Source organism: Vombatus ursinus, unplaced genomic scaffold, assembly GCF_900497805.2.
Source record: "Vombatus ursinus unplaced genomic scaffold, bare-nosed wombat genome assembly UNPS02014811.1, whole genome shotgun sequence".
NCBI classification, from domain to species: domain Eukaryota; kingdom Metazoa; phylum Chordata; class Mammalia; order Diprotodontia; family Vombatidae; genus Vombatus; species Vombatus ursinus.
The window spans coordinates 13,859,723-13,878,466 of NW_020954589.1; the positions used below are offsets into that span (position 1 = coordinate 13,859,723).

An 18,744-nucleotide genomic window follows, 5' to 3' on the forward strand; every position below is an offset into this window, starting at 1 on the left:
ATCAAGTTATTATTGCGATATGGTGGGCTTTTCAAGAGGAACACTTTCAGGATTGTGCAAACCGGAGGTCTCTCTGCCCACAGTGTTGACTTATCTGTCCTTTCTGTATCCTCTTTCTCATGGCTCTTGATGAATCGGCCCATTCAGATCTGGTCTCTCGGTTTTCTAGGAGGAACTTATCTGTGCTTTCTCCTCATGGGTGGTTGGAGGAAACTGGCATGTGGGTTTTATTTGAGCATTATCATTTGATCATTAGAAGGGAAAGTTGCCACAGATGATGTTTGGCTCCAAACTAAGCTTAGTTGTCTTGGTTGACAGCCTTCAACACTGCCTTATCTGCATAGCACCTTTTTTTGGGTTTTGATTCTGTAAAAGTAACATTCTGTTCAAACTTTTCTGAGTCTTAAAGGAAAAGGTAGTTAGTTCTTGTACCTTTTCCCTTCCCTGACTGTAAAAAACACTACCACATAAACCATAGAGTCAACCCTTATATGTGTAAATGATGTGGAACAGTTGATAATTTTTAAAAACTTAACTCTGAATCAATCAAACATAAACCGAGGAGGGTTAATCCTGACCACTAGGTGGTAGCAATAGAAGAAAAAAAATGAAAGGAAAATGTGTAAGGGGTGGATGGATGTGCTATATAAAATTGAGATGTGAAAATCACAACCTAACTTTGATTAAGTAGATTAATCCTAGACTTATTATATATGAGATATATAAAGGTTAAGTGATATGTCCAGGATTACACAGCTATTAAGTGTAAGAAGTGAGATTTGGACTCACATCTGACTCAAAGCACTTGCAACTCCATACTGCTTCTACAGCTTACCCAAAAAGAGGGGAAAATTTAGGACAAGCTAGAAGGAAAACAAGGGTAGAAGAGAGATAAATCAGTCAGATAACAGGCATTTGTTATAGTATCTACTGTGTGTCAGGAGCTGTTAGAGCTGAGGATACATATAAACGGAATAATGCCTGCCCTAAAAGAATTCAGTTTCTATTAGGGATGACATGTACATAATAATAATATTTTTATAGTGCTTTAAAGTCTGCAGATCACTTTATACGTATTATGTCATTTCATCCTCAGAACCCTAGAAGGGTAGATATTATTCCCATTTTACAGATGAAAAAACTGAGTCTGAGAGAGGATAAGTGACTTTTCCAGGGTCACACAGCTACTAAGTGTCTGAAGCAGGATTTAAACTCAGGTTTTCCTGACTCCATGTCCAGTGTTTTAGTTTATTTATATATGCACAAATACAGAATGTACACAAAATAAATACAAGGCAACTTTGAGAGGGAAGTGCTAAGAATTTGGAGATTAGGAAGGGCCTCATGTAGAACACGTTACTTGAGCAGACTTTGAAGGAAAGGAATTTCGGAGAGGAAGGAGTGGATTTTGGGCATAAGTGACAAGCCATAAAAGGCAAACAGAGAAAGGATGGGCATGTTCTAAGTGAGAAACAAGATGGCCAGTTTAACAGAGCTATAGAATGAGGGAGGAGAATAATGTATAAGTCTGAAAAGAAAGGTAGATTGGGGTTAGGTTGTAATGCACCTTAAATGCTAAATTAGATTTGGTCCTAGAGGTTCTACAGGGAACTCCTTGATTTTATTGAGTAGGAAGGTGACATGATCAGACCTATGCTTTAAGAAAATCACATTGACACCTGTATGGAGGACGAATTGGAGAAGGGAGAGAGTTGAGGCAGGGAAACCAATTACAAGGCTTTTGGCCTATTAGAAGTGATAAGGGCCTGAGCTAGAGGGAAGGCATTGCCAAGTAAGATGAGAAAAGTAAGTATGTGGTAAGGGAAGGAGAGAAGGTGGAAAAGAGAGCAGCAAAGAGAATAAAAGAGAAAAAACATGTGGACAGCAGAAGGGAAAGAGAAAAATTGGGGGGGGTGAAGGCTGTTGTAAAGAACTGAAGCTAGAAAGAGAAGGATGGAAAAGGAGAGAAAAGAAATGGAGGGAGATGAACTTGGGTCAAGAGAACTGTTTAACATTAGCTAGCCATTTATATTTGGCTTAAAAGCATATCAGAATCATAGAATATTAGATGAAAGAGCCCTTAGAGACCATTCTGTCCAACCCTTTTATTTTAATAAATAGTGGAACTCAGGTCCACAAAGTAGTGGCAGAGCAGGACAAACACCCAATTTTCTTGATGCCCGGGAGCCGGTATAGTCAGAGCTTTTACTGAAAGAAAGCACATAGACCCTTTTTCTCATAAGACTGCTGGTTACTTCACCAAGGTCAAAATTTAGACTTTAAATTTACAATGCACACATTTTCATTATTTTGTGTGGTTTCCATGTTCTACATTTTTAACAGCTACCACAAGAAAATAGCTTGGAGTCAGGATTTTGTTATTGTAAGCTTCCTCAGAAGTCATCTAGGCAAACCTTTTCACTTTACAGATGAGAAAACTGAAGCTCAGTGGGGAAAATGACTTGCTCAGGATCAAATTGCTGGTCAGAGGCAGGACCAGGACTAGAATCTGAGCCTCCTGGTTCACAATCCAGTAATCTTTCCACTTCTCTACATTGTTTGAAACTAACTTATGTGACTAAACATATCAGTTTCATGTTTGTAATATGAAACCCCTGAGGTTAGCGACCATGTTTTCATTATCTCTGTGTCTCTGAAATGCCTAGCACCGCATGTGGGGAATAAATCTCTATTAAAAGAGTTACTGTGACCACTAAACTAGTGGTGGCTGGACCTGTATAATTAGACTAGAGGGTACTTTGATAGCAACATTTAACCTCCATTTGAATTATATCTATCCCTTAGAATATAGTGTGACTATATTGTTCAGGGTAAAACTTATTTTTTTGAATTATGACTTTTTTTTATTAATTACAAAGTTTAAACACCATAAAGAGAATGTCCATACATAAATCAAAACATGCAAAAATAGTAGGACTGTATATGAAACTATGAATTCTACTTCATACCACTTGCTTTAGGTATATAATTCTAAATTTTCATTTCAAAACAGTTCTGCTTATCATGTTAATAGTTGAACTTCCCTTGTGTGAATTTACATAAAACATTACTATGGCCCTTTAAGACATCATTTTTACTATTACCATGTTATTACTGACTCTATCTTTCATTAATCTACCTTTCTTCCTCCCAATTAAGAACAGAAAAAGGGAGGGGGGAAGGGGGATAGGGGGAGTAGGATGGAGAGTTGTAACAATCAAATCCACAGAGTGGCCATGTCTAAAAATGTATTTTCTATCTTGTATCCAAAAACACCTTTCTCATTTTTTTTTAAGGCAGTCAGGATTAAGTGACTTGCCCAGGGTCACACAGCTAGTAAGTGTCAAGTGTCTGAAGCTCGATTTGAACTCAAGTCCTCCTGCCTCTGAGGGCCAGTGTTGTATCCACTAAGCCACCTAACTGCCCCCAGGATAAAACTTTTGATCAGGAAGGAAAAGAGATGATGAAGTGTTTTTGTGGTAGAGTTTTTTTTAAAACCATGGTAACAAAATATAACTGAATCTTATGGTTGCCTCAGAAATGTATTACATACGGGGGCAGCTAGGTGGTGCAGTGGATAGAGCACTGGCTCTGGATTCAGGAGGACCTGAGTTCAAATTCGGCCTCAGATACATAACCCTTGCTAGCTGTGTGACCCTGGGCAAGTCACTTAACCCCATTGCCTAACCATTAAAAAAAAAAAAAAGAAATATTACATATGGCGAAGACAATTACAGATATGTTTGCATGAAAATCAAGTGGTTGGTTCTTGAAGGTTGATGTACACATAGTACAAACCTGCTTCACATTAAATACAGGAAGGAAACCATCAACCAATGTATGGCATCAGCAATGTTCCTTTTTCTGGAGTCTTCCCAGATGTACGTTATTATATATCTTTCAGATTATATTTTTTTATTTTGACAAGAATTCAGTGACATGGCCATAGAGGCATGTGGGAAGATTCAGAAAAAAAGAAATAACTTTCATCTTTGGTCTGGCATAGAACCGAGAATATCATCTGGGATTCAAGTCCTCACTCATTAAGTGCCTGCTCACAGTGTGCCAAGTACTGTGACACGATAGGGAGAGCAACTGGATCTATCGTGTAATGGATACTTTATGGCAAAGGAACTCTCTGCCAGGGCAAGTTGGCACATTCAACAAAAAAGTCTTAAAGAGTTGCCCACGGCATTGAGAGGTTAAGTAACTTGCCACATAAGATATGCACATGGCAGCTAATAGTGCTGGGCCTGGAGTCAGGAAGACCTGAGATCAAATTTGACCTCAGATACTTACTAGCTGTGTAACCCCTAACTGCTCTTTACCTCAGTTTCCTCACCTGTAAAATGGGGATAATAATAGCCCTTACCTCCCAGGGTTGTCATGGGGATCAAATGATATACAATTTGTAAAGTGTTTAGCATAGTGCCTGGCACATAATTGTTGTCGGTCGCTTTTCAGTCATGTCCAGCTTTTCATGACCTCTTTGGGATTTTCTTGGCAGAGATACTGGAGTGGTTTGACATTTCCTTCTCTAGTTAGTTTTACTGGGGCAGATGGTGACTTGCCTCCCAGGGTCACACGGCTGGTAAGGGTCTGGAATCTTCCTGAATCTTCTGTACTGTATCCACTGTGCCATCTGGTTGCCCATTGTAGCTGGCACATAGTAGGTGCCATATAATTGCTAGTATCATCATCCTTGTTATTGTTGGGTGGCAGAGGCGTGACTTGATCCTAGTTTTCGAGGCTTACTTTCTATCTAATACACCCAGCAGCCTCTACTGAGGGAATACAAAGGTAAGTAAGCCATGGCCCCTGCCTTTACTTGGTTTACCTTCTGATAGAAGAGATAAGAGATGCACATAAATAAGTTAATACAAATAAGAAAGAGTTAAGTGCAAAACAGAAGTCCAAGTTATATGAGATTGGAAGTAGAGATAATTTCTAGCTGGAAGTATCAGGTGCAGCTAGGCTTTCTTGAGAAAGTGATACTTCAGCTGGGCCCTAAAGGAAGGGAAACATTTCATTAGGCAAAAGTGTAATAAGGCATAGCCATCCTATTCCAGGCATAGAGTACAATGTGGACAAAGGCATGGTGGAGGGAGAAACCAGGGAAGATTACAGTTGCTGAAGTATCTTTCTAGGCATTTAGTTGACATACCTGCTTTGAGTGGACCAAAGTCGTCTCCCTCAAGTTTCTGCCCTGAAAGGAAGGTATTAGACATTACTGGTGTTGTGAAAAGAAAGGCTGTTTGATTAGAGAAGATATTGGCATTGTGGAGTTTGGGACCTTATGAGTTCTGCCCAAAGTTTAGGACATGCTGGAAAGACATAGGAGAATAGGGATACTATCCCCAGGAGACCTAGGAGGTTCTAGCAGAACAGTTTAAAAGCAATATTATTCAGATTGTGTGTTAGTTAACAGATATTTATTGAATACTGACTATTATTGGAAAGGAGGCAAAAAGAATAAAGTATTTGCTGCCTTATAGTTTTAGACTTCAGAAAATGTTTTGGAGGTGAGAAAGGCTAAACACATGCTAATTAATTAAGAACGGGATTAAGATCACTCAGATTTGACTTACTGTTATCTTTTGTTCTTAATGTTCCCCCTGTTTCATTGGGTTTTAATGAGACCATCTTTTGAAGGGTTTTGGACCTGAATTATATTTTAATTTAAAAATTACATTGCAAATTACATACATTCTTCAGAAAATACCAAGGAACCTTAGAATGGAACAAAAATAGGCAAAAATAATAGGACATGATAAACAAAACTGTTTGACATTAGGAACAAAAACACCGGTGAGGCCTTTGCAAGGTCAGATGAATTATCTTGGAAAGGTGTACAACCTCAGAGCAAGGGATGTCGATGATTACTTGCCAAGGAAGTAGCTTTAGAAAAATGACTACTTTCATCAAAGTTTGAGTGTTTTCTCACCATTTCTGACCCAGTTTGGACTGATGAGCTGGAGAAAAGATGGTTTTTGATCTGAATTGAGAGGCAGTGGTTCTTAAAGTATGGTCTGCTAGCTGTCAGTGAACTGGCTTCTTGTCTAACCAACTGTACTGTACCTCACTTTGCCGAGAAGTTCCATCCTCAAAAAGTTTTTAGTAAATTAAATCTATTTTCTCTCCATCTTCTTTCTGTTCTTTCATGATTTCTCCTCTTATATTTTTTATTTATTTATTTATTTATTCATTTTTGGCTAGGCAATGAGGTTAAGTGACTTGCCCAGGGTCACACAGCTAGTAAGTGTTCATGTGTCTGAGGCCGGATTTGAATTCAAGTCCTCCTGAATCCAGGGCTAGTACTCTATCAACTGCGCTACCTAGCTGCCCCTTTCTTCTCTTATCATAGTCTTTCTTCCTATGCATATTCACATGGAGTTATGCCCTTTCACTTTCCCACTTTGAGAAGTTTGTAGGCTCATCACATAATGGAAAAGGTTGGAAAGCAGTGCCCTGTACCAATGTCACCTGCTCCTGACAGCTCGCCTGGGCTTAAGTTTCACGTCACTGGCTTTCAAACAAATATTTGCATTTTATACATTTGGCTTTCACTTGTGAAACTTTTGGCTTTACAAGGTGTTGATCTCCTTGTACCTATTTCTTCCTTCTTCCTTCCTTACCTAGAATGTGATGACTGGTGGAAAACAGACTGCAACCCGAACAATTCCACCATCCCTTCTAACTGCACTGGATGTGCAGTGCTTACAGGCCTCCAGGTGGTGCCAATCTTGGCACAGTTACCCTCAGAATTTGACAAACTCCAGCCTCTGCTGATCAAGGTAAAAAGAAGCCTGGTTCTTTGAATGATTAATTAGCTCAAACTGAGAAAGTATTCAGTGTTTTTCAGCAACAACCAGTAATGGCTTTTGTGTTGTGTTTTTATTTTTGCTCTGCCTAAGACTGGACAGATTCTGACATCCAAGGAGCTTCATCTTTTTCAATGCCAGTACCCAGAGTTGACAGAAGGGATCTCAGAAGGAATATTAACCCGGTGGTGGAATTGTTTTCCTCATCAGCGTTTCCCTTTTAATTTCCCATGGTGAGTCTCAAGAATGAGTGGGTTGAGCCCAAGGCCTGAGTGCTGAGAAGGAACACATTTGAGTGCATGATATTGAAAAGCAGAGTTAAAAAATAATGATGAATGATAGAGTTGATGAGCAGAAAAAGGTTGTGATATGAATAGGGCCAGGAAGGGGAAAGAGGAATACACCCTAGGAATACTTAATACAGTACCAGTTTCTGTTTGCACGTTGTGTGGAACTCAAGAGTAAGTGCTAGAAATTGCTTGCTTAATAAAAGACAATTAGAGACAGTGGTCTTTGCCCTTGGGGTTTTGTTTCCTTTGGGGGGGGGCAGGGCAGTGTTCTGCTAGAATGAAAATATCCTCAGAAGAAAATAGGGAGAAATGGCTTTTCATCTCTGTTTGTTTTTGTGAAATTTACTGATAATTTTTTCCTCTTCTTCTTGTCTCATAATTGTGTCTCTTAAACAAGAATTAGGGTTTTCATCCACAATTGTACAAGTTGACGTCATTTAGCAAGCTGATTTACATCCTCCCCCCACCTCCCTTTTAAACCGTACCCTAGGGGACAGGCTTGCATTATCTGTGCAGTGGGGTATTCCATTCCTCCTCCTCTCCGTTACTCTTTCCTTTCCTCTTTTCCCCCTACTGTTCTTCCCTTTTGTCTTCTTGCCTTTCTCTCTCTCACTGACTACTTCTGTCTGTTTTCCAAGATGAGATGAATAAGATTTTTTTTGTTGCTTTCTTCATGTTATTTTAACTGGACTTCATCAACATCCCACCCACTTACACAAATTGTGGTTGTGGGGTGTCTTTGTGTTATGTTTGTTAAATAATTTATCCTGGTTCTTTTTAATGGAATGGATTTAAAAGATAAGCCCAGTTATTTTTCCACCCACCCCACCCTATATTATTCCATTCTTATTTTGCTTTCTAGACAATGGCAATGGTTCCACTCCCTCAGTGTGACCTTTTTTTCTGTCTGTTATTTCACAGGAGCAAACCTCTGAATAGAACAAACATTCTACATCAGCTTTTCCCTATGTTCGATTCCTTGCCATTTCCCAAACATGCCTCCTTGAAAAGCTGCTTTGTCGCCCACCAACCACCTGTACTAGGGAGTAAGGTGAGAAGTCAATCAAACAGTAAGCATTTATTACAGGTCTACTATGTGCCAGAGAATACGAAGAAAAAAATGCAAAATGATCCTTCCCTCTAAGGAGCTAACTCTGTCAGAGAAAAATAGAAAGTTATTGTTTTGGGAGAGAGATCCCATCAGCTGCAAGATGAAAAGAAGCCTCATGTAGAGGCTTGAAAGAAACTTTGGATTTTGAGAAGCAAAGCATACCACTCTCTGAGAAGTGTAAAAGTCTCTTTTATATATTGGGTCAGGGAGGATGGTTCTTTGCTATAAATTGGGTTTCATTGATACAGATTCTAATAACATCTTTTCTGAGGATTACATTCTTGCTGACATTTTCTGTTTGGTCATTATCATTTGGTCATATTCATTTGAGTTCATTAATGTGGAAGAGCTGAATATGTGAATAAAGAAGGAATCTTTTCTTCTGCCCACTTCAAAGCTAGCAGCATTAAAGTGTGAACTAAAGACACGTTTGCTATGTATGGTTTGAGTTTGATCTGCCTAAGAATATCTCCCAGTTGTCTTGTCAGTGCCTGATATTCTCCTACCCATGTTAATTCTTGGTAAGAAGTGGCCAGCCATCAGTTGCTACCCACAAGGCAGGCAGGCCAGCAGCAAGGTTCCCTGAGGGGGAGAGGAGCCATCATGTGCCACACAAATCAAAACACTACTACCTTGAACACCATTTCCCCTTAAATTCCACCTGCGCCCCCCTCCAATCCCCAAAGGAGATATCTTAGGACCCTGAGCCCAAGAGCCTTGGGAATAGCACCCAGACCTCCTTCCAGCCCATCCCCTACAGCCATTATTGAGGGGAGAACTCACTGTGGATAAGGTGCTTGCTTACCGTCCTCACCAGGTGAGGGGTTAAAAGCTTGTGAAAAAGTAGGGTCCCTCTCTTTGTCTAGTAGTAGAATAGACAGCGATGCTGAGCTCTTGCCAGGGCTTTAAAAAGAGTCCATTTGGCTACTTCAGGCTAGAACTTAGGACTCGATCGAGCATAATAAATTCATCTCCATAATTACTGTGGATTTCTGGATGAGTGATTAAGGTTAATCACACCAACCTGCCTTGTAAGGATACTGAGAAACCTGACTGAGTGCTGAGAAGGAACACATTCCAGTGCATGATATTGAAAAGCAGAGTTAAAAATTAATGATGAATGATAGAGTTGATGAGCAGAAAAGGTGGTGGTATGAATAGGGCCAGGAAGGGGAGAGAGGAACCCTAGGAATACTTAATCCAGTACCAGTTTCTGTTTGCACATTGTGTGGAACTCAGAGTAAGTGCTAGAAATTGCTTGCTTAATAAAAGACTGCAGAATCCCTGTAGATAACAGAGGGCCTTCATAACATTCCACTCAGCTATCACAGAATCTTGCCTGTTAAATTACTAAGCGAAGTAATCTAAGAGGAGTGACCTAAAAGGCAAACATTCTAAATATAGTCTGTTTCTCTATATAGCAGATAATTCCTATGTTCCCCACCCTGGTCCTTTTTTCCCAGCTCTTGTCCCAGTGTACTTCTCCTTATCTTCCTGTCCCTACTGCCCTGGGCTCTGGTGCCAGCCCTGCTCCCAGACTGCTTCCTGTCCCTGATCATTGCTAGCTTCAGCCTTTGCTGCTATAATTGCACCCATTGTTCCTAATGTTGCCCTGGCAACAGCAGTAGGAATGGGATTTTTTGGCCAAGCTTATAGCAGGCAGCTTTAGTATTGGTGGTCGTGGTCGTGGTCGTGGTCGTGGTGGTGGTAAACAGGGCAGGAGCTGAGGCCCATGGCTGTGGAGAGGGGATGATGGATGGGAACCACAAGTCAATGGCTCCTGCCCTGTTGTTCCAGATATCCAAAAAAGTAGGAGCTAAGTAAGTGAGGTTCTATTGTATTTGTTCTTAGTGTCTTACCATGATCATTGGTCGTATTTTTCTATAGCACTGTATATTAATGGCTTATAGATCTAAAGTTGTATGGGACCTCAGGTCAGCTAGTCCAACCACCCCCCCCCAGCCCCCTGTCATTTTATAGATAAGGAGACTAAGGTTCATAGTGGTTCAGCGACTTGCCCAAGGTCACATAGATAGTGAATATCAGAAGTAGGATTTGAACCCATATCCTACAATGCTAGAGTCAGTGTTCTTTCCACAGTAGTACCTATGAGTTAGGTAGCATAAATATCCCCTGTTTTACAGATTCTGAGACTGAGGCTCAGGTTATACAGTGAGTTTTGATTATGTAACATTTCTATAGTACAGTAACCTGGAGAGCAAGGATTTTTATTCTCAGTTTCCATAAGGAAACCAAAGTTCAGAAAGGTAAGCACTTGCCCGTGATTACGAAGCTATTAAGTCTTAGCTAGAATTCAAACCCAGATCACTCCCAACTCCCAAGCCCAGTGTTTTTTTCACTGTGCAGTGCTGCCTCTTTCTCTTCAACCAGATTATAATGTCCTCCTAGGTAGAAGAATCGCATCTTTCATTTTCAGTACCTAACTCTTAATCGAGTAGCATTCAAGTTGGTCAAGGGACCTTGACCCTCTTTGTTTCCCTTATACCGTGTTCTCCTTTTGCAGATGCGTGTGGTTCACGACCTCTTTGTCATCGGCAGTGGTGAGGGTATCATGTACCTCACTCCTCCTATGGAGTGCAGAAGGCACTGTAATACTGTGGTGATGCAGCTGGAGCCAGGGGACGTTGGTATGTATCAAGCTCTGTGGGAAGATCATTGAGTCTTACTTATTTATTCTTTTAGGCAGTTTTGCTTAAAATTATTTGGGGAGGGAACATATTTTGTGCTGGGAGGAGTGTGGGGAGGGGATAGGTCCGTGAGTTTTAATTGATGGGGAGGGGAAGGGAGAGGAAAGAGATGCAGCTTTTTTTTTTAGGACAGTCATTACAGAATAAATGTAATCCAGATGTCTAATTGCACAAAAAGCACCCAATGTCAGTTACACTGTTGACTGACCCTGTTGTTATTTTCTTTTTGGTTTTTTGGATCGTCTATCATTGTCTTTTTGTTGGTGTGGGATTCCTCTCTTCACTTGAGGTCTTGTCACACACATTTTACCTGTTTAGGTATCTCTCTGAATTCTATTTTAACTTCTAACTCTGAGATCCTGTGATTCTGTTGGAAGGATGGGATTAAGGAGAAATTTCTCTTTCACATTATCACATTACCATTGTCAGGGAAAATTTAAAGTGCACACAATCTAATCACATTCCAAATTTTATTTCAGATTTAAAAATTAAACCATGACAATGACAACACAGTATGAACATTGATTGGACTGATGTTTGCCAGTGACACTGGGTCAGGAATCTCCAGTGGGGGAAAAAAATGGCATAGGTGTGATATAGATAACCAGGGACTACTAGAAAGGACCTAGATATAGGAGATTTCAAGTTTTTAAACTTATTTTCTCCACACTGAAAATGACCTTTAGGTTTATTTGGATTTGGAATATTATCATTTTTGTACCTTAATATATTTGAATGTAATATCTTTATGTTCTGAGAATTCATAGCACTTCATACAAAAGATATTATTACACCTCATGTGGAGAATGTTTCCTAAATTCACAAGAAGCCACAAAGATTCCCGAAAAGGAAAGGAATGGACTCTTAACCTCTCTAGGCCTCAGTTTTCTTACCTGTAAAATGAGGGAGTAGAAGTAGATGATCTCAAACATTCTTCCATTTATAAATCCTATGATTATAAATTATAGATCCATGATTACTCTAAACAGGCTTCTCTCAAATGACTATATTTGTAGTTTCCTCTTTACATGGATTAATTGTAATTAAATATTTTAGTTTAAAAGGTTGTTGAATTTGAGAACATATAATAATAACAGATTAATATTTACATAGTGATTTCCCATTAACTCATTTGATTACAACCCTATGAGGTAGGAAGGTCAGAGATTTTAACCCTTATTTATATAGAGGCCCAAATAATAACCTTGCCCAAAGTCATAGAACTTGTCATTGTCACAGCTGAAACTTGAACTCTTCTGATCCAGAATCAGAGTCATATAGAATCTCAGAGTTGCAAAGGACCTAGAGGCCATCCAGTCCAACTTATACCTGAATAGGCTTCCTTTCTATAGCATCATATCTGATAAGAAGTTGCCCAGATTTTACTTGAAGACCTCTTTTGAGAAAAATGCCGCTACCTCTTGAACCAGCCCATTCTACTTTGTAAATTCTAACAGGAAATTCAGGGCTCTGCATGATGCTGCAAGCAACTATGGGTCAGTAAATAATTTCTACACGTGCTGTGCTTATTTAAATCAAAATAGACTCAGAAGCAATATCTTATAATGTGCTGGAGGATCACTCAGTGTTGACTACTGGCTTTTTTAGTTTGATTTTGATGTTGTACCCATCTTTGAGCCAACAAATAAAAATATGATCTGCTGTTGTCATTTGCTCCCAAAGGTTATGCCAGTATGGATTACTGGAAGATAAGTGTTGGACCAAGAGGAACAGAGCCCTTGGTGATCTGTGATGGAACCACCAACGCAGAAATGTAGAGAAACAGGATTCTGTCCCAGGAGAACCTGGTAGAGCTGAAGAGAAGATCAGGTTGATTGGGTGGGCGGGGTGGGAAATAAAAAAAGACCGAAACAAAGAAATTTCTTTTCAGGGGTTGGTTACTTAGTAGTTTTCCCTTTGCATGTGTGATTCTGTGATTCAGGTAGTTGATGTGCTCAATGTAGCCTTGTGTACCATACAGTTATACTCACTCTATAGATAGACTGTGAAGAATTCACTTCCCCATAGGCTGCTCAGGCTAAAGCCTGTGTTCCTGGTGAGCTTCAGATATTGTCTGACCTTGGAGAATTCTCAAGAAAAGGAAACACTCAATAAGATGGTACCTGTCTGACCTGACATCTTGCGGCTGAGACCTACCACTGTCCCACTGAAGGGGCTGTGTACAGAGAAGGGGAGTAGATGCCCTTCCTGCTAACTCTAAGTTTACCACTTCCAGCTTTCAACATGGGGGCTGCAAGACCATCCTCCTGAGTGCCCAACCATACTTAGGCCCCTCTCTCCTGACTCTCTCCTATTTAGACTTCCATATTTTGCAGATCTATAGTAGAGGCTTCCTCAGGAATGCTTTCATTGTTACCCTCAGTAGTATTGACTCTAGAGTAACCAAGATAAACCCGGAGCAACCAAAATGTCCTCAGATAGCACACTCAGCAAATGTACTTCTTTCCAACTATCCTTCCTAGAGACCTTAGGGATTTCAGACTCAGACTTGAGCCTGATGGTTATTTGATTAGGCAGTTCCTAGGGGCAATACTCTCCCAAATTGTTTAGATTCTCCAGTTTTTTTTCTTCTTCCCATTCTCTTCTATATCTGGTTTGTTTTCTCAGTAACACATCTCATAATCCCACCCATATCAAGGGATTCTGTTTTCCTTTACCAAAATGTCTTTCAGAGAGGGAGTATTTTTAAAGAAGGCCAACATGGGAAGCAGTTTCCTCCCTGGCCTTGATCTTTAGGATTTGAATTTCTTCTGTGAAAGATGGTTTACAGATGTGTCAAGCTGATGTCATAGTGTGGTTAGGGGAGGAACTCAGGACATGCATTGTTGGCTGACTAATGTTGGTAGGATGTGAGACTGCTGTTTTACTGAGAAATAAGGTGGGTTGTTGCATTTTTTCAGTCTTGTAAAGCTATTTTGTTTTCATTGGGCATTTGAGTCTAGTAGAAATTTTTCTGAAATGCCGTCATTCAGCACCAATAATAGGTGTAAATGGTAAGGTTCATTTCTTGTTCTGCTGCCTTTCTTGAAAATGTTAAGACACTACTACCCAGTGGTTAGGCAGGCCACTGCTTAGAAAGAGACGAAACTAACAAGACTAACCATGCTGTGACTGTATTTGGAGCTGCAGAAAGTCAGCTTCCAGAACAGATCTTTTTGCTAGAGACTAATGTTATTGACTAGAGACCAGTGGTGAGAGCAGTTCCTCCTGATGTCCACCAGGAGCTGCCTGCAAGGCTTCATTCTTAGCATCAGGAGAAACCCTACAAAGCCCAAAGCTCTGAGTTTTTCTGTCAGTCTTATGAGTTATGTGGCCCCTTCTGCTTAACGTGATTTCCTTTATTATATTCCTACCTATTGTTTTATAAAGGGACATAATATGAATTTAGAGTGGTAGTTCTATAGCTGCTATGTAGGTGAGTCATTTTGAACCATCCTAGATTGTTCTTGAGAAGCTGCCCTAGATTAGAAAAAATAATGGATTACATTCAATGGCACCATTGGTTAAAAGAAGCAGCCACTTTTTATATCTATATGTGAAAACTCAAACCAATATCTCCTTGTAGAAAATATAGTCGTGACTCAGGATTGCTTTAGAATTCAGAAGAGAAGGTCTGATAGGAACGTAGGCAAACATACAGAGTTTCTTGTAGCGCACTCCATATAGAGCATGAAGGGGAATAGTGACTCGGCTTTAGATGTCTTTGGTACCTCTGGCCATGTGTACACCATCTTCTCCCAGTTTTCGAGGGGCTGCTCCACAACAACTGTTCTGGTGGATGGGACTTCTGGGTTTGTCTCTTGGAGGAGCTAATAAGAGCATAGTAATATCATAGGTTTTTAGAGCCTGTTCAGACCTGAAAGGAGTCTTAGAGACCCTCTTGCCCAGTCGCTCCTTTTAGAGGTTATGAAAGGAATGGAGGGCCCAGAATGCAGAGTGACTTGCCCATAGTCACCTAGACAGTCAGGGGCAGGGGCATGACTTGAACCCAGGGGCTCTGACTCCAGTCCCGTGGCTTTCTCCCTCCACCAGAGGAGGTCCAACTAGAGCTTAAAGGTTCTGGGGAATGCCACATTTACATGAAACAGTGACCTTGAAGGACTCAGTAGTGGAGGTCTTAGCAGACCCAACACTGAAAGGTACCTTACCACCGAAAGATGACCCACCAGTATGTTCCAGTAGCTGTGGTTTTGCCAGTTTCACAAAAGACCATTGCGATAAGGTATTAGAAATAATGTAGACCTCTAAAGTGTACCATTGTTTTGAAGATGTTTGTTTGATGGTCTGAAAACTAAGTCTTAAGGACTGGGCTGAAGGGCCATTTTAAATTTTACCTGTTTTGTGGGTTGCTGTGGCCAGAAACAGCTTTGTTGGCCAGCCTATGGCTGCTGTGCCTCTCTATTCCTAGGCTGGTCCTCAGAAAATAAGCTTTGTCTGTTCCAAACCTGGGGCCATCCTTAAAACCTTACCGACCTGGGAGAACTGCCCGAGTTTACGTTTTGTTAGCAATGCCTTTGGGATCACCTCCATGCCATGGTGAAGCATCTGCCTAAGACCTCTTTGAAATTCACTATTGGAATTGACTGAGGCAGACTGAGCTGGCAGTTCCTGGCTTCTGGAGGCACGCTTATCAAGAAGTGAGGTGGCTGTTGTGCAGACTGAGCTTGCACACTGAGACCTATATATGTGACAAGATCAGGTTTCATTTTCCCAGAGCAGAGAGGATTTCATTACTAGAAACTGTCTTTATCTCTGACTACCTTTGGATTTTGGCTACTTTGGCATAGAATCCAGTTAGTACCAGCTTTGGTCCCTTTTACTAGATTAAATATCTCTTTTGAGATAAAGATGGTGATAGCAAGGGGAGCACATAGATATCAGAAATGCTGGTTTCCAGAGCTTTCTAATTTGGAAGAATCGGGTCTGTGAAAAGACCTAGACACCTCATCATCAGAGGGCTGACCACCAAATGGTTTTCCTTTTTGACCATAGCAGCCCACAAAAACTATCTGCTAAGGTATGAGGAGAAGTGGGGCCATGATCTGCTTTGGTGGAGAGAACTGTGGTGTTAGGAAATACTGATTCTGAAGGTCACAGTGTTAGTTGGTATAGAGGACATCTCCAAACAGGCAGCGGCCTTCTGCAGCTCTCAGATAGCCGCTTGATCTAGTCAAGGAATGGGATAAGCAAATAATCAAGTAAATGTCAGAGGTGAGCCAGTTTAACTTTTTTGTATACCTACCTTGGAATTAGGCCATCTGAGGAAAAAGGCACAGAGGCTAATAAGGCTTTAAAATTTGTTAGGCAGTAGCATTTACTTAAATATGTACTGTATGTCAGGCATTGTGCCAACCGATGGGGATAAAATGCAAATAAAACCAGAAGTCCCTGCCCTCAAAGACCTTACAGCCTAAAAAGTTCAAGACAACACATAAAGGGAAGAAGTTGAAAAGAGCACGAGGTTGGGGGGGTGGCGAGGATTAAAAAAAAAAGTTTGATTTTATTTGCAAGAATCTTCTAGAAAGGAACACAAAGGAAAACAGGTGAGATAGGCTTTGTCTTTTATGACGATCAGTTTTTTTAATTTGATCACTCAACATGGTAGTTAGAAGATGAGCTCGTCCAAGACAATTCTCCAGGACCAGGTACTTTCAGATAGGTCAACAGGCAAGGGTATGGCCCAGTTCCAGTTGTGGTCCCCTGAAGATTTGTTTTTCAACACTCAGTTCCCTGTTCCCTTCCCTCAAAAAGGGGAACCTTCCATGACCAGGGTCCTCTTCAGGACCCGAGGCAGGAGCAATGCTTTCAAAACCAAAAGTATCTTGCTCCAGAAATGGCACTAGGAAGTCAACACTGGAATTCGTCGCTTTGGGGTTTTTTCCCTTTTTGTTGTGGTGGTGATGTCTTTTAATAAATGTTACAAGGGTAGGGCTTTTACAGTATTTGTACTAATCAAAGTCTAGTCTCTTTCCTTCTCTTTCTCTTTTGCATTACGTAGCTGGAAAAAGCCAAATTGGGAAAGGAAGAGAGTTGGTGTGGGCAGTAGAGTCAGAGGTAGAAAGCTTTGCCTAGCCCTAGTTGCATAGAGATTTAACCTATTTTCTGGGAGTTAGGCAATGGGGTCTGTTTCTCCTTTTGAGCTCCTGTTAGAAATTGAAGAGATCTCCTTACTCCTCAAGTTCTGTCATCCCCTTTGCATCTCCCAGTGGTGATTCTATAACTTAACAGGGTTCTACTCCTAAATTGCTTTGGAAGATTTTAAGTTAATGATTCTCCTCATGTCTGGTCCCTGAAAAGTTTATACATGAAACAGTTAAAGTGTCAGGGCCTGGAGGAAATGCGAGAGTGGGTGTACAACCTTTCAAGTTGATGTCAAATGGTAAGGCTGTGGTACTATAAGATGCTTTTCCCTACTGCCATCAGCATTCATTTCTCTACCTGCTCCTCCGCACACAAGGTGTTGCTCTTTCCATAGCACTGATTCCAAGAGACTGCAGTTCCAGAATGTATGGGTGTAGAAAGACAAATTTCTGGAAAGAGACACCTGTAAACTGTTGCATACCCTCCTTTTCCTTAACCTTATTGCACCCTCTTCAGCCAACTCTTGTCATGGGGTGAGATGGTGAAGGCCTGAACAACCTCTCCTGTCGAGAGGGATAAAATTTTAGATGGTGCCCATCTGTCAGGTGATCACACTGCCCCTTCGTCCTGAGGAGTTTGAGTCTTGTTCTCAGCTGGGCCTTGCCATACTAGGTTTTTTAACCAGAAATTGTTATTAATACTTTTTGTTTTAACTCACCTACTTTTCCCAATGTAGCCTTCCCATTCCTTCCCAGAGAGCTATCCTTTATATAATTATAACAATTTTTTATAACAGTTTTTAAAGGGGAAAAACATAATGCAGGAAAACTGACCAGCACATCAAATAAAATGCTTAGAATGATTTCTGTTGTTCCACCTCTGCAAGGCCATAGTAGATCTGTAAACTAGCATTCCAAAGTGGTTCAGCCAGCCAGATGTCCCTCTGGCCTCCAGCCACAACTCCAAGCTGCCTGTCATGGTTACTAAAGTGTGAGAGTCAGGTAAGCAGAATCTATGGAAATGGGAGGCATATATTAACTATCCTAGCATCTAGTAAACCTCTTCCTCACTGAGATTCCTGTAACTGCAAAAATATTCTTGGGGAAGGGGATAGAGTTTTGGAAGACTTAACAGGTGGTGTTTCTTCTGCACCATATCCAAGTGCACCACACCCTGTAAGCAGTGAGGGCTTAAGTGCAAGTCTGCTAGTCATGCTCAGAAATCATCCACCCAGCACTTCTAGACATCTGGCCCCATCGCTGTTTGACTTCCTTGGCCTGAATAATTTACGTGAGAGTTCTTTTGATCTGACATTCCTTTCCCTTGAGACCTCAGAACTTCCATACTTTTTTGATGAGGGTTATTAAATAATTTTGGTAAGTAGATACATGTGGTATTGTGACTCTGCTTATATAATTACCACTTCTCCACCTCTTAGTGTGTGTCAGTCAACAGATACTTATCAACTCACTGCTGTAAAGGCTCTTGAACAGAAAGAGGAAACGAGCTCATGAGTGGTGACGTTAGAAAAAGCATCCAGTAAGCCACCTTTACCCACCTACAGCCAGTGTCTTTTTTCCTATCGCTGTACTTGGCCCCCTTCCAATCATCTAGGTATTGCCAACTTGCTGTTGTAATCTGTGGTATGAGTGACAGATCAATGGAAGCCACAGATAATCCCTAGTCTTATTTCAAAGAGATAAGGCTTCAAC

The 18,744-nt window shown here is 40.8% G+C and overlaps 1 protein-coding gene across 1 annotated transcript in view; it reads left to right on the plus strand.

Moving 5' to 3' along the window:
- CUNH6orf89 (chromosome unknown C6orf89 homolog) overlaps window positions 1-12,773 on the plus strand; it is a 29,964-nt gene extending 17,191 nt beyond the window's left edge. The window contains exons 3-7 of the mRNA XM_027876334.1: window positions 6,640-6,794; window positions 6,915-7,054; window positions 8,033-8,162; window positions 10,747-10,870; window positions 12,614-12,773. Of these exons, the coding sequence (XP_027732135.1) occupies window positions 6,640-6,794; window positions 6,915-7,054; window positions 8,033-8,162; window positions 10,747-10,870; window positions 12,614-12,708 (644 nt within the window). The 3' untranslated portion in view covers window positions 12,709-12,773. The remainder of the gene's footprint in view (window positions 1-6,639; window positions 6,795-6,914; window positions 7,055-8,032; window positions 8,163-10,746; window positions 10,871-12,613) is intronic.
- The last annotated feature ends 5,971 nt before the right edge of the window (window positions 12,774-18,744 follow it).